At 30.7% G+C, this 16,592-nt stretch overlaps 1 protein-coding gene across 1 annotated transcript; it reads left to right on the forward strand.

The window, feature by feature from the left end:
* Positions 1–1,439: 1,439 nt before the first annotated feature.
* LOC145685542 (uncharacterized) lies at positions 1,440–15,615 on the forward strand. The gene is made up of 7 exons (XM_081757941.1): positions 1,440–1,454; positions 2,087–2,206; positions 2,855–2,992; positions 8,320–8,439; positions 9,088–9,225; positions 14,572–14,691; positions 15,340–15,615. Exons 1-7 carry the CDS (start codon positions 1,440–1,442, stop codon positions 15,613–15,615), a joined length of 927 nt encoding a protein of 308 aa, XP_081614067.1.
* Positions 15,616–16,592: the final 977 nt, after the last annotated feature.

Genomic DNA, 16,592 nt, shown 5'->3' on the forward strand with positions numbered 1-16,592 from the left:
GAGGAAACTTATCTTTGAGGAATGTGCCATTATTGAAACTATATTAATGGTGATGATAACCCACACTTTGTAAATGATAGTGAAATATATCAGATAACTGACTTTGAAACATATTCTACTGTACTTCAGTTCGTTTAATATATGCCTCGGAACTATGAAAATGTTTATTCCTAGTTTTAATTCTCACTAGTGTTTGCTCGATTGCAGCGGAAGGATAAAGACTCATGCCAATAAGACAGTTGTTGATGGTTCAATTACTGACCGATTTCTCTCTTTATATTAAATTTAGCATTCATTTCTGGAGCTACTTTAAATGGATAGATATCTTATTGATCACCATAATAAACTTACCTTCTTATTCCGAAGTGAATCACTGTCATTGAGTGCGAAAACGATTGCGAAAATGCCGAGATTCCATATAGCAAAAATTACTTCATAATCAAGATGAACCGATACTCGTAGCTTTTAGCAATTTTTCAATGTTCTACCACATTGTTTTGTTTTCCTGGTGGTTGAATAATTTGCACCTTTATTTCAGTAACAAATGATTTCCCCCGAACTAATTTTATTTCATTGTAGTCGAGTTGGATTACCAATGATGACATCATAAAAGGACATATAAGCTGAACCAAAATTTATTTTGGGAAATGACTACCATTTTTTACTTTCTACTTTTCACTCGAAATAGCCGTATGATCGTTTTTTTAATAATTTACCGACTGAAATGTAATTAAAAAGTATATGCTTCTACAATATATATGAGTACACATCAAAAATATATACACCCTATATTAGAATAGGCAGCTAATGAAGATGCATAATCTATTAAAAATAGCTGAAAACTTTTGTGTCACAGTTGTCTTAATAATCAATCAGAATGTGAACCCGTGTTCAATTAATGATTACGTATAAAATACGTGTTCCTAAATTTTTCCAAATATATATACATAGATTTGTAGAAAACCTATATTTCTCGTTCAATTGTAAAAGTGAAATACAGTAGAAATTTAAATTGGGGTAACTGTAGTAGGGGTAACTGTAGTTAATTATAATAGTAGGGGTAACTGTTATAATTAACAGCAGAAATATTAACTACACGTCTATTTTATGAAGTACATAAAATTAAAGAAAATAATATTAACAAAAAGGTAATATTTTTGGTTATAAATAAAGCCAAAACTTGTTTAACCAGAGATGAAATTTTCACACCTAATAATATAACTTTTGATTTCCTCAGATCTCTTTCAAAGGATGTAATTAGTGAATGGTATTCAAAGTAATTGTTTGTTAATATGCACATTAATTGGCACTGTGTTTGGCTATAGTTTCTTCTCTTTTCAACTTTCCAACAAATTTCTTTTCTGTGCTTGATTACATATAAATATCAAGAGGATTTAAGGGACTTTGCGTACTTCAAGAAACATCAGCAACTACACAACATGAATACCTTCGCTGTAAGTTATTTCTGTTTTGTTGGATCGAAAAATCCAATATATTTTAATCAAAAAATTTCTTGTACACGCTATATCTGATGAACTTCATACAGTCTAACTCAAACTATCACTTAATCCATTACGATGTCCTTATTCACCAGAAATTGAGAAAACTGGAGTTATGGGTCGTTCAGAAATTGTGTCCCCTCATTCAGAAAATAATTAGTGACCAAGATCTCAATCTTTTGTTGCATTTTTTATTACCTCAAATTCTTGTTAAAATTTATACTAATAGTAGGTAATACAATATATACTACAGAAGTAAATTGTATGCTATATTTATGACAGAGAGTTGATGCTTTCTAGCGTGCAATTCTTGTTGCACTCTATACTATAATTAGTGAACTACAATACATAAAACAATTTCTGTAAAAGATAATTTTATTGACACTTTCGAAATAAGGATTAAAGATCGATAATAGCTTGTATTATTAAGTATAAAAATTAGAAGTATAAAAATTAAACCAATTTAAGTATATATATCAAATTACTACTACTACAACAACTACTAGTACTACTACCGCAGATATACAGATGGTATCAAAATATCATTTTCTATTATTATGTTAATAATTTCTTTTCGTCCATTTCAGGTTCTCGTTGCATTTGCTGCCTTAATCGCTGCTAGCAATGCTGTGATTGGCATTGGAGCTTTAGGTGGTTATGGAGGCATTGGAGCTTACGGAGGTATCGGCGGAGGTGTTAACTATTACGTAAGTGGAAGTAATGTTATGAAATAAGCGTTAATAATAAAGAGAAGGTCCTAGTAAATTACATAAATCATATTATTATTTTTGCACTCTAATTTAATACCAAATACATTGGATCTTTCATTTTAAAGTCTAATTATTATGGCCTTTGTCTAAGGAAGACGGTTGACTAGGATAAATGAATGATCACTCAAGATTTGGTGGAATGAGAATGTGGGAGGAAACTGGAACACCTCGAGAAAACTCACGGACACAATGTTGTCTACCAAAAACTTATTTTCCCCAGATTCCAAACAAGGACACCACACAACAGAGGCAAGATCTGTAAAACTAATACCAAATATAGATTAAAGTATGAATAAAAATAGCAATTCTTAAGTTCAATTGTTCTTCATGTTCTTAGTTCTGATCATTGATACTTCTTTTAACAGTTGCAGTTAAACTATCGCTTAACAAACTAGAAGAAACCTTTTGCAGATGTGACCTTAAAGCTAATCAGATTAGATAGGTAATAATTGAACCTCACTATTATCAACTGACATAATTTTAGGTTGAAATGTTCTGAGACAAAAATTATTCAAGAGTAAGAATAAGTATTTTATTTACAATTATGTATAACTAACTAAACTACTATGATATATTGCTTTTCAGTCTTACCCACGATACAACTTTGGCTACGCTGTTTCCGATGCTTTGACTGGAGACCAGAAGAACCAAGCTGAAGTACGTGATGGTAACTTGGTCAGAGGTCAATACAGTTTGGTAGAATCTGATGGCAGTCTGAGACAAGTGAGTTACGGAGCTGATGGAATCAATGGTTTCAACGCTATTGTCAGGAGAATCGGTCCAAATGTCCATGTGTACAGTCGCCTTGGTGGACTAGGAGGTTATGGTGGATACGCTGGTTATGGTGGATATCTTGGTTAAATGTATTTGCATGAGTTACTGTCAAATGATTACTATAAGAAAATAAATTTTGATGCAGTATTAGTCTTTTTTACTTAAAAATACATTTCCAAACTTACAATTTCTTGGATAACAATATTAATAATATTTTCGTAAACTCAAAATACATCACCACTAAAGACAAACATGTTCTAAATTCCATATTAAATAATTGAGGAAAAAGCCATATTGAACACATCCAATCTATTAATTGAAAAAATGTCTATAATATGAACAGGCGTAGAATGTTTAAGCATTACTATAGAATGTGCACATTGATTGACACTTTCAAAGTCTAATTCAACAAATTAGTAGAAAATAACAAACATTTTTCTAAGTTTATGTTTTACCAGACAATTTCAAACGAACTTCAACCCATTTCTAGGTTAATTTTCCAAACAATGGTATTGCTGGCTGATTGTAAGAGTAGCTGATGGTGAAATCAAAACTGATGTTGATGGCCTAGTTTAACACATACTCTAAGTAGATTGTTTACTTAATGACTGTTTAATATTTAAACTATTTAAATTGGCTCCAAAGTAACCAATTCTTCAACAATTGTTTGAACCATTTATATGGAAGGATCTAAGGAACTGACTTTTTATATGCCATATACTTGTAAATGAGTTGGATACACGTTCCAGTAAAACAGATAAATTTACAGTCGTGTAAAAAGTTTTCTTTTCAACTCGTTGATTGGAAAATCCTAATGCTGTGTGTAGAGTACATACGAGTGCCGCAACATATAAGAAGAAAATTTACAAAAGAATTTTTTATTAAAAGAATAATATATCTATTTATAGCATAATTCACTGCTCCAGCTAGGAAGAAGACATTCTATCTTGTTTACAATAAGTCCTTTAAAATTCATTTCAGTTTTGTGAGTGTTACGTGTAGGTACCTGAAATGTTATTTAAGGTCATAATCTTATATGCTTTCCTTCATCACTTAAGAAAGCAATTATTACATTTATCATATGCTTTAATAACACCGTTATTAAAGTAAAAGTGAAGATAAAAATAAAATATTGGTTAACATTTACGGACATTATTGGATCTAACAATTTAGTTCAAAATATATCTTAGCAACACCGTCGTTTTTAAACTATATATGGATATCGCAATAGCTGCCTTTCTTATCACGTTTTTCAATTTAATATTATCTTCTTGTGTAAATACTACATTAACACTTAATAGAAAATGTTATTGTACACTGTTAAGAAATGTAATTTTAAATTTATCACCATATCCAATTTATTAAAATACTTGTATCAAGTGTATATTACGTTTGTTTAGCAACGATCACGCCTATACATTAGAGTAGAAAAATGAAATGAAATTCCAGGTTTAACATTCCACGTTTATGCAGTGCAAGCTACTGAAGACAAATGAATAAGGAAAAGGAACAGTAATGATTTACTAGAGTTGATTTTGAGTATAACGCCCTTTTCAGTAGCGAGACTATATTAGATGGACTTATATATATCTTTTAATGTTTCTTACTAAAAACCAAAATAAAGAGAGTTACCTGGACAGCGGAGGAAAATACGTTTCTCTCTTAAACAGTTTTGATGTTTTCGTTTGCACTTCATCAATGAAGATTTAATTAACCTTCTGTGTATAAATTTAAAAAAGACTCAAAATTAATTGGAAAAATTACATGCAATTTATCGAACACTTTCACTATAACTGTGAATGTGAATTCACAATTTACATAGTATAACACTGAGACGTCACGATGAATTCTATAACTCATAGAGAGCTAGTTCATACTAACTAAAAGAGTTTGAATTTACACATCTCATAAAATGCAATAAAAATTCTACACGAAAATGTTTATATGTTGTCAATTCTTGAAACGTTCAGAACACACGCTTAGAATAAAACGTCCACATTTGTACCTTGGCTTTATCTCACATACTTCATTTACACTTAATAATGACATTTTAGTTGTGTTTCTTTGGATAATACTTTACTTCAAACAACAGCGTGTGGCATAGACTAAACCGTACCTGGTTTTGATTGCAGATTGTAGGAAGTCTTACGCTTTTGCTAATATTTTTGGTACAGAATTTATAGATAACATATGGAATAAATCTTAAATTCCAGAGTATCCAATTTTTCCTTCTCAATATGTATTCAAAAAATCCATGCATTGTAATCGGCATATTTTAAAATCATTTTGTGAACTGTACCATCTATTATTATTAATGTTAGAACTACAACTCGAAAGGAAATTCGCACTTTCTTTGTGCATGTCATACATCAATATTGGATATGGTATCAGTACTATTTTATGTGGCAAACAGTTTAACCATAGTATACAATATCAAGTAACATATCATCCATCACAAGAGTAAAAACAAAATCGAGCATAGTTTTACCTTGAAAATTAAAACTTTCTTGCCTTTAAACTGAGAGCGAAGGCTGATCAAAAAGTAACTTTCCTGTTTTACTGATCCAAATGATAATTTTCCTAGTTGTTCAACTGTTCTTGTTTGTAGTTTATATTCAATCCTTATCGCTATTATCATTGCGATATGTTACTTGCACTTGGTACTCCATTTTCTACGAGTATAATGACATAAGAGTCTAAATTGGTGTTATATGAAATACCCTTACTAGCGACTAACATAAAATATTCGCCCGAGTTTGGTGTATAATCTGAAATATATGTATCATCTTAGAAACCATGCAATTAATGATTTCGAACAAAAACAAAATAGTTCTGAATTTTAACTTTCAGATAAATATTTTTGTACGTAGTACTCTGCGGTATATAGTTTTTGCTACCGAGGTATTATCGAGTATTACTTCTCCCGATATTCAACACTGGTATATCTATTCTGCTTGGTATATCCTTAAATTGTGTGCATATCAAGCAAATTCCGTTACATCATATAATGATTAGATCTGATCATTATTTCGAAGATTATTTTGACATTTTGGTAACGCTAAACGATCATGCAACTAACAATATAGCCGAGAAAGATAGATGAAGAACAGGAAGATGAAAAATGGAAGCTCGAAACGCTGTTGTGTAAGATACATCGTACCCTAAAGAACCAGAAAAAAATACGATTTGAGGAAACTTAGCTTTGAGGAATGTGCCATTATTGAAACTATATTAATGGTGATGATAACCCACACTTTGTAAATGATAGTAAAATATATCAATTAACTGACTTTGAAACATATTCTACTGTACTTCAGTTCGTTTAATATATGCCTCGGAACTATGAAAATGTTTATTCCTAGTTTTAATTCTCACTAGTGTTTGCTCGATTGCAGCGGAAGGATAAAGACTCATGCCAATAAGACAGTTGTTGATGGTTCAATTACTGACCGATTTCTCTCTTTATATTAAATTTAGCATTCATTTCTGGAGCTACTTTAAATGGATAGATATCTTATTGATCACCATAATAAACTTACCTTCTTATTCCGAAGTGAATCACTGTCATTGAGTGCGAAAACGATTGCGAAAATGCCGAGATTCCATATAGCAAAAATTACTTCATAATCAAGATGAACCGATACTCGTAGCTTTTAGCAATTTTTCAATGTTCTACCACATTGTTTTGTTTTCCTGGTGGTTGAATAAAATTTGCACCTTTATTTCAGTAACAAATGATTTCCCCCGAACTAATTTTATTTCATTGTAGTCGAGTTGGATTACCAATGATGACATCATAAAAGGACATATAAGCTGAACCAAAATTTATTTTGGGAAATGACTACCATTTTTTACTTTCTACTTTTCACTCGAAATAGCCGTATGATCGTTTTTTTAATAATTTACCGACTGAAATGTAATTAAAAAGTATATGCTTCTACAATATATATTAGTACACATCTAAAATATATACACCCTATATTAGAATAGGCAGCTAATGAAGATGCATAATCTATTAAAAATAGCTGAAAACTTTTGTGTCACAGTTGTCTTAATAATCAATCAGAATGTGAACCCGTGTTCAATTAATGATTACGTATAAAATACGTGTTCCTAAATTTTTCCAAATATATATATATAGATTTGTAGAAAACCTATATTTCTCGTTCAATTATAAAAGTGAAATACAGTAGAAATTTAAATTGGGGTAACTGTAGTAGGGGTAACTGTAGTTAATTATAATAGTAGGGGTAACTGTTATAATTAACAGCAGAAATATTAACTACACGTCTATTTTATGAAGTACATAAAATTAAAGAAAATAATATTAACAAAAAGGTAATATTTTTGGTTATAAATAAAGCCAAAACTTGTTTAACCAGAGATGAAATTTTCACACCTAATAATATAACTTTTGATTTCCTCAGATCTCTTTCAAAGGATGTAATTAGTGAATGGTATTCAAAGTAATTGTTTGTTAATATGCACATTAATTGGCACTGTGTTTGGCTATAGTTTCTTCTCTTTTCAACTTTCCATCAAATTTCTTTTCCGTGCTTGATTACATATAAATATCAAGAGGATTTAAGGGACTTTGCGTACTTCAAGAAACATCAGCAACTACACAACATGAATACCTTCGCTGTAAGTTATTTCTGTTTTGTTGGATCGAAAAATCCAATATATTTTAATCAAAAAATTTCTTGTACACGCTATATCTGGTGAACTTCATACAGTCTAACTCAAACTATCACTTAATCCAGGACGATGTCCTTATTCACCAGAAATTGAGAAAACTGGATTTATGGGTCGTTCAGAAATTGTGTCCGCTCATTCAGAAAATAATTAGTGACCAAGATCTCAATCTTTTGTTGCATTTTTTATTACCTCAAATTCTTGTTAAAATTTATACTAATAGTAGGTAATACAATATATACTACAGAAGTAAATTGTATGCTATATTTATGACAGAGAGTTGATGCTTTCTAGCGTGCAATTCTTGTTGCACTCTATACTATAATTAGTGAACTACAATACATAAAACAATTTCTGTAAAAGATAATTTTATTGACACTTTCGAAATAAGGATTAAAGATCGATAATAGCTTGTATTATTAAGTATAAAAATTAGAAGTATAAAAATTAAACCAATTTAAGTATATATATCAAATTACTACTACTACAACAACTACTAGTACTACTACCGCAGATATACAGATGGTATCAAAATATCATTTTCTATTATTATGTTAATAATTTCTTTTCGTCCATTTCAGGTTCTCGTTGCATTTGCTGCCTTAATCGCTGCTAGCAATGCTGTGATTGGCATTGGAGCTTTAGGTGGTTATGGAGGCATTGGAGCTTACGGAGGTATCGGCGGAGGTGTTAACTATTACGTAAGTGGAAGTAATGTTATGAAATAAGCGTTAATAATAAAGAGAAGGTCCTAGTAAATTACATAAATCATATTATTATTTTTGCACTCTAATTTAATACCAAATACATTGGATCTTTTATTTTAAAGTCTAATTATTATGGCCTTTGTCTAAGGAAGACGGTTGACTAGGATAAATGAATGATCACTCAAGATTTGGTGGAATGAGAATGTGGGAGGAAACTGGAACACCTCGAGAAAACTCACGGACACAATGTTGTCTACCAAAAACTTATTTTCCCCAGATTCCAAACAAGGACACCACACAACAGAGGCAAGATCTGTAAAACTAATACCAAATATAGATTAAAGTATGAATAAAAATAGCAATTCTTAAGTTCAATTGTTCTTCATGTTCTTAGTTCTGATCATTGATACTTCTTTTAACAGTTGCAGTTAAACTATCGCTTAACAAACTAGAAGAAACCTTTTGCAGATGTGACCTTAAAGCTAATCAGATTAGATAGGTAATAATTGAACCTCACTATTATCAACTGACATAATTTTAGGTTGAAATGTTCTGAGACAAAAATTATTCAAGAGTAAGAATAAGTATTTTATTTACAATTATGTATAACTAACTAAACTACTATGATATATTGCTTTTCAGTCTTACCCACGATACAACTTTGGCTACGCTGTTTCCGATGCTTTGACTGGAGACCAGAAGAACCAAGCTGAAGTACGTGATGGTAACTTGGTCAGAGGTCAATACAGTTTGGTAGAATCTGATGGCAGTCTGAGACAAGTGAGTTACGGAGCTGATGGAATCAATGGTTTCAACGCTATTGTCAGGAGAATCGGTCCAAATGTCCATGTGTACAGTCGCCTTGGTGGACTAGGAGGTTATGGTGGATACGCTGGTTATGGTGGATATCTTGGTTAAATGTATTTGCATGAGTTACTGTCAAATGATTACTATAAGAAAATAAATTTTGATGCAGTATTAGTCTTTTTTACTTAAAAATACATTTCCAAACTTACAATTTCTTGGATAACAATATTAATAATATTTTCGTAAACTCAAAATACATCACCACTAAAGACAAACATGTTCTAAATTCCATATTAAATAATTGAGGAAAAAGCCATATTGAACACATCCAATCTATTAATTGAAAAAATGTCTATAATATGAACAGGCGTAGAATGTTTAAGCATTACTATAGAATGTGCACATTGATTGACACTTTCAAAGTCTAATTCAACAAATTAGTAGAAAATAACAAACATTTTTCTAAGTTTATGATTTTACCAGACAATTTCAAACGAACTTCAACCCATTTCTAGGTTAATTTTCCAAACAATGGTATTGCTGGCTGATTGTAAGAGTAGCTGATGGTGAAATCAAAACTGATGTTGATGGCCTAGTTTAACACATACTCTAAGTAGATTGTTTACTTAATGACTGTTTAATATTTAAACTATTTAAATTGGCTCCAAAGTAACCAATTCTTCAACAATTGTTTGAACCATTTATATGGAAGGATCTAAGGAACTGACTTTTTATATGCCATATACTTGTAAATGAGTTGGATACACGTTCCAGTAAAACAGATAAATTTACAGTCGTGTAAAAAGTTTTCTTTTCAACTCGTTGATTGGAAAATCCTAATGCTGTGTGTAGAGTACATACGAGTGCCGCAACATATAAGAAGAAAATTTACAAAATAATTTTTTATTAAAAGAATAATATATCTATTTATAGCATAATTCACTGCTCCAGCTAGGAAGAAGACATTCTATCTTGTTTACAATAAGTCCTTTAAAATTCATTTCAGTTTTGTGAGTGTTACGTGTAGGTACCTGAAATGTTATTTAAGGTCATAATCTTATATGCTTTCCTTCATCACTTAAGAAAGCAATTATTACATTTATCATATGCTTTAATAACACCGTTATTAAAGTAAAAGTGAAGATAAAAATAAAATATTGGTTAACATTTACGGACATTATTGGATCTAACAATTTAGTTCAAAATATATCTTAGCAACACCGTCGTTTTTAAACTATATATGGATATCGCAATAGCTGCCTTTCTTATCACGTTTTTCAATCTAATATTATCTTCTTGTGTAAATACTACATTAACACTTAATAGAAAATGTTATTGTACACTGTTAAGAAATGTAATTTTAAATTTATCACCATATCCAATTTATTAAAATACTTGTATCAAGTGTATATTACGTTTGTTTAGCAACGATCACGCCTATACATTAGAGTAGAAAAATGAAATGAAATTCCAGGTTTAACATTCCACGTTTATGCAGTGCAAGCTACTGAAGACAAATGAATAAGGAAAAGGAACAGTAATGATTTACTAGAGTTGATTTTGAGGATAACGCCCTTTTCAGTAGCGAGACTATATTAGATGGACTTATATATATCTTTTAATGTTTCTTACTAAAAACCAAAATAAAGAGAGTTAACTGGACAGCGGAGAAAAATACGTTTCTCTCTTAAACGGTTTTGATGTTTTCGTTTGCACTTCATCAATGAAGATTTAATTAACCTTCTGTGTATAAATTTAAAAAAGACTCAAAATTAATTGGAAAAATTACATGCAATTTATCGAACACTTTCACTATAACTGTGAATGTGAATTCACAATTTACATAGTATAACACTGAGACGTCACGATGAATTCTATAACTCATAGAGAGCTAGTTCATACTAACTAAAAGAGTTTGAATTTACACATCTCATAAAATGCAATAAAAATTCTACACGAAAATGTTTATATGTTGTCAATTCTTGAAACGTTCAGAACACACGCTTAGAATAAAACGTCCACATTTGTACCTTGGCTTTATCTCACATACTTCATTTACACTTAATAATGACATTTTAGTTGTGTTTCTTTGGATAATACTTTACTTCAAACAACAGCGTGTGGCATAGACTAAACCGTACCTGGTTTTGATTGCAGATTGTAGGAAGTCTTACGCTTTTGCTAATATTTTTGGTTCAGAATTTATAGATAACATATGGAATAAATCTTAAATTCCAGAGTATCCAATTTTTCCTTCTCAATATGTATTCAAAAAATCCATGCATTGTAATCGGCATATTTTAAAATCATTTTGTGAACTGTACCATCTATTATTATTAATGTTAGAACTACAACTCGAAAGGAAATTCGCACTTTCTTTGTGCATGTCATACATCAATATTGGATATGGTATCAGTACTATTTTATGTGGCAAACAGTTTAACCATAGTATACAATATCACGTAACATATCATCCATCACAAGAGTAAAAACAAAATCGAGCATAGTTTTACCTTGAAAATTAAAACTTTCTTGCCTTTAAACTGAGAGCGAAGGCTGACCAAAAAGTAACTTTCCTGTTTTACTGATCCAAATGATAATTTTCCTAGTTGTTCAACTGTTCTTGTTTGTAGTTTATATTCAATCCTTATCGCTATTATCATTGCGATATGTTACTTGCACTTGGTACTCCATTTTCTACGAGTATAATGACATAAGAGTCTAAATTGGTGTTATATGAAATACCCTTACTAGCGACTAACATAAAATATTCGCCCGAGTTTGGTGTATAATCTGAAATATATGTATCATCTGATTTGATGGTAGCTTCTTAGAAACCATGCAATTAATGATTTCGAACAAAAACAAAATAGTTCTGAATTTTAACTTTCAGATAAATATTTTTGTACGTAGTACTCTGCGGTATATAGATTTTGCTACCGAGGTATTATCGAGTATTACTTCTCCCGATATTCAACACTGGTATATCTATTCTGCTTGGTATATCCTTAAATTGTGTGCATATCAAGCAAATTCCGTTACATCATATAATGATTAGATCTGATCATTATTTCGAAGATTATTTTGACATTTTGGTAACGCTAAACGATCATGCAACTAACAATATAGCCGAGAAAGTTAGATGAAGAACAGGAAGATGAAAAATGGAAGCTCGAAACGCTGTTGTGTAAGATACATCGTACCCTAAAGAACCAGAAAAAAATACGATTTGAGGAAACTTATCTTTGAGGAATGTGCCATTATTGAAACTATATTAATGGTGATGATAACCCACACTTTGTAAATGATAGTAATATATATCAATTAACTGACTTTGAAACATATTCTACTGTACTTCAGTTCGTTTAATATATGCCTCGGAACTATGAAAATGTTTATTCCTAGTTTTAATTCTCACTAGTGTTTGCTCGATTGCAGCGGAAGGATAAAGACTCATGCCAATAAGACAGTTGTTGATGGTTCAATTACTGACCGATTTCTCTCTTTATATTAAATTTAGCATTCATTTCTGGAGCTACTTTAAATGGATAGATATCTTATTGATCACCATAATAAACTTACCTTCTTATTCCGAAGTGAATCACTGTCATTGAGTGCGAAAACGATTGCGAAAATGCCGAGATTCCATATAGCAAAAATTACTTCATAATCAAGATGAACCGATACTCGTAGCTTTTAGCAATTTTTCAATGTTCTACCACATTGTTTTGTTTTCCTGGTGGTTGAATAAAATTTGCACCTTTATTTCAGTAACAAATGATTTCCCCCGAACTAATTTTATTTCATTGTAGTCGAGTTGGATTACCAATGATGACATCATAAAAGGACATATAAGCTGAACCAAAATTTATTTTGGGAAATGACTACCATTTTTTACTTTCTACTTTTCACTCGAAATAGCCGTATGATCGTTTTTTTAATAATTTACCGACTGAAATGTAATTAAAAAGTATATGCTTCTACAATATATATTAGTACACATCAAAAATATATACACCCTATATTAGAATAGGCAGCTAATGAAGATGCATAATCTATTAAAAATAGCTGAAAACTTTTGTGTCACAGTTGTCTTAATAATCAATCAGAATGTGAACCCGTGTTCAATTAATGATTACGTATAAAATACGTGTTCCTAAATTTTTCCAAATATATATATATAGATTTGTAGAAAACCTATATTTCTCGTTCAATTATAAAAGTGAAATACAGTAGAAATTTAAATTGGGGTAACTGTAGTAGGGGTAACTGTAGTTAATTATAATAGTAGGGGTAACTGTTATAATTAACAGCAGAAATATTAACTACACGTCTATTTTATGAAGTACATAAAATTAAAGAAAATAATATTAACAAAAAGGTAATATTTTTGGTTATAAATAAAGCCAAAACTTGTTTAACCAGAGATGAAATTTTCACACCTAATAATATAACTTTTGATTTCCTCAGATCTCTTTCAAAGGATGTAATTAGTGAATGGTATTCAAAGTAATTGTTTGTTAATATGCACATTAATTGGCACTGTGTTTGGCTATAGTTTCTTCTCTTTTCAACTTTCCATCAAATTTCTTTTCCGTGCTTGATTACATATAAATATCAAGAGGATTTAAGGGACTTTGCGTACTTCAAGAAACATCAGCAACTACACAACATGAATACCTTCGCTGTAAGTTATTTCTGTTTTGTTGGATCGAAAAATCCAATATATTTTAATCAAAAAATTTCTTGTACACGCTATATCTGGTGAACTTCATACAGTCTAACTCAAACTATCACTTAATCCAGGACGATGTCCTTATTCACCAGAAATTGAGAAAACTGGATTTATGGGTCGTTCAGAAATTGTGTCCGCTCATTCAGAAAATAATTAGTGACCAAGATCTCAATCTTTTGTTGCATTTTTTATTACCTCAAATTCTTGTTAAAATTTATACTAATAGTAGGTAATACAATATATACTACAGAAGTAAATTGTATGCTATATTTATGACAGAGAGTTGATGCTTTCTAGCGTGCAATTCTTGTTGCACTCTATACTATAATTAGTGAACTACAATACATAAAACAATTTCTGTAAAAGATAATTTTATTGACACTTTCGAAATAAGGATTAAAGATCGATAATAGCTTGTATTATTAAGTATAAAAATTAGAAGTATAAAAATTAAACCAATTTAAGTATATATATCAAATTACTACTACTACAACAACTACTAGTACTACTACCGCAGATATACAGATGGTATCAAAATATCATTTTCTATTATTATGTTAATAATTTCTTTTCGTCCATTTCAGGTTCTCGTTGCATTTGCTGCCTTAATCGCTGCTAGCAATGCTGTGATTGGCATTGGAGCTTTAGGTGGTTATGGAGGCATTGGAGCTTACGGAGGTATCGGCGGAGGTGTTAACTATTACGTAAGTGGAAGTAATGTTATGAAATAAGCGTTAATAATAAAGAGAAGGTCCTAGTAAATTACATAAATCATATTATTATTTTTGCACTCTAATTTAATACCAAATACATTGGATCTTTTATTTTAAAGTCTAATTATTATGGCCTTTGTCTAAGGAAGACGGTTGACTAGGATAAATGAATGATCACTCAAGATTTGGTGGAATGAGAATGTGGGAGGAAACTGGAACACCTCGAGAAAACTCACGGACACAATGTTGTCTACCAAAAACTTATTTTCCCCAGATTCCAAACAAGGACACCACACAACAGAGGCAAGATCTGTAAAACTAATACCAAATATAGATTAAAGTATGAATAAAAATAGCAATTCTTAAGTTCAATTGTTCTTCATGTTCTTAGTTCTGATCATTGATACTTCTTTTAACAGTTGCAGTTAAACTATCGCTTAACAAACTAGAAGAAACCTTTTGCAGATGTGACCTTAAAGCTAATCAGATTAGATAGGTAATAATTGAACCTCACTATTATCAACTGACATAATTTTAGGTTGAAATGTTCTGAGACAAAAATTATTCAAGAGTAAGAATAAGTATTTTATTTACAATTATGTATAACTAACTAAACTACTATGATATATTGCTTTTCAGTCTTACCCACGATACAACTTTGGCTACGCTGTTTCCGATGCTTTGACTGGAGACCAGAAGAACCAAGCTGAAGTACGTGATGGTAACTTGGTCAGAGGTCAATACAGTTTGGTAGAATCTGATGGCAGTCTGAGACAAGTGAGTTACGGAGCTGATGGAATCAATGGTTTCAACGCTATTGTCAGGAGAATCGGTCCAAATGTCCATGTGTACAGTCGCCTTGGTGGACTAGGAGGTTATGGTGGATACGCTGGTTATGGTGGATATCTTGGTTAAATGTATTTGCATGAGTTACTGTCAAATGATTACTATAAGAAAATAAATTTTGATGCAGTATTAGTCTTTTTTTACTTAAAAATACATTTCCAAACTTACAATTTCTTGGATAACAATATTAATAATATTTTCGTAAACTCAAAATACATCACCACTAAAGACAAACATGTTCTAAATTCCATATTAAATAATTGAGGAAAAAGCCATATTGAACACATCCAATCTATTAATTGAAAAAATGTCTATAATATGAACAGGCGTAGAATGTTTAAGCATTACTATAGAATGTGCACATTGATTGACACTTTCAAAGTCTAATTCAACAAATTAGTAGAAAATAACAAACATTTTTCTAAGTTTATGATTTTACCAGACAATTTCAAACGAACTTCAACCCATTTCTAGGTTAATTTTCCAAACAATGGTATTGCTGGCTGATTGTAAGAGTAGCTGATGGTGAAATCAAAACTGATGTTGATGGCCTAGTTTAACACATACTCTAAGTAGATTGTTTACTTAATGACTGTTTAATATTTAAACTATTTAAATTGGCTCCAAAGTAACCAATTCTTCAACAATTGTTTGAACCATTTATATGGAAGGATCTAAGGAACTGACTTTTTATATGCCATATACTTGTAAATGAGTTGGATACACGTTCCAGTAAAACAGATAAATTTACAGTCGTGTAAAAAGTTTTCTTTTCAACTCGTTGATTGGAAAATCCTAATGCTGTGTGTAGAGTACATACGAGTGCCGCAACATATAAGAAGAAAATTTACAAAAGAATTTTTTATTAAAAGAATAATATATCTATTTATAGCATAATTCACTGCTCCAGCTAGGAAGAAGACATTCTATCTTGTTTACAATAAGTCCTTTAAAATTCATTTCAGTTTTGTGAGTGTTACGTGTAGGTACCTGAAATGTTATTTAAGGTCATAATCTTATATGCTTTCCTTCATCACTTAAGAAAG

Source organism: Thermobia domestica, chromosome 5 (genome assembly GCF_964235325.1).
Source record: "Thermobia domestica chromosome 5, izTheDome1.hap1.1, whole genome shotgun sequence".
Classification (NCBI taxonomy): domain Eukaryota; kingdom Metazoa; phylum Arthropoda; class Insecta; order Zygentoma; family Lepismatidae; genus Thermobia; species Thermobia domestica.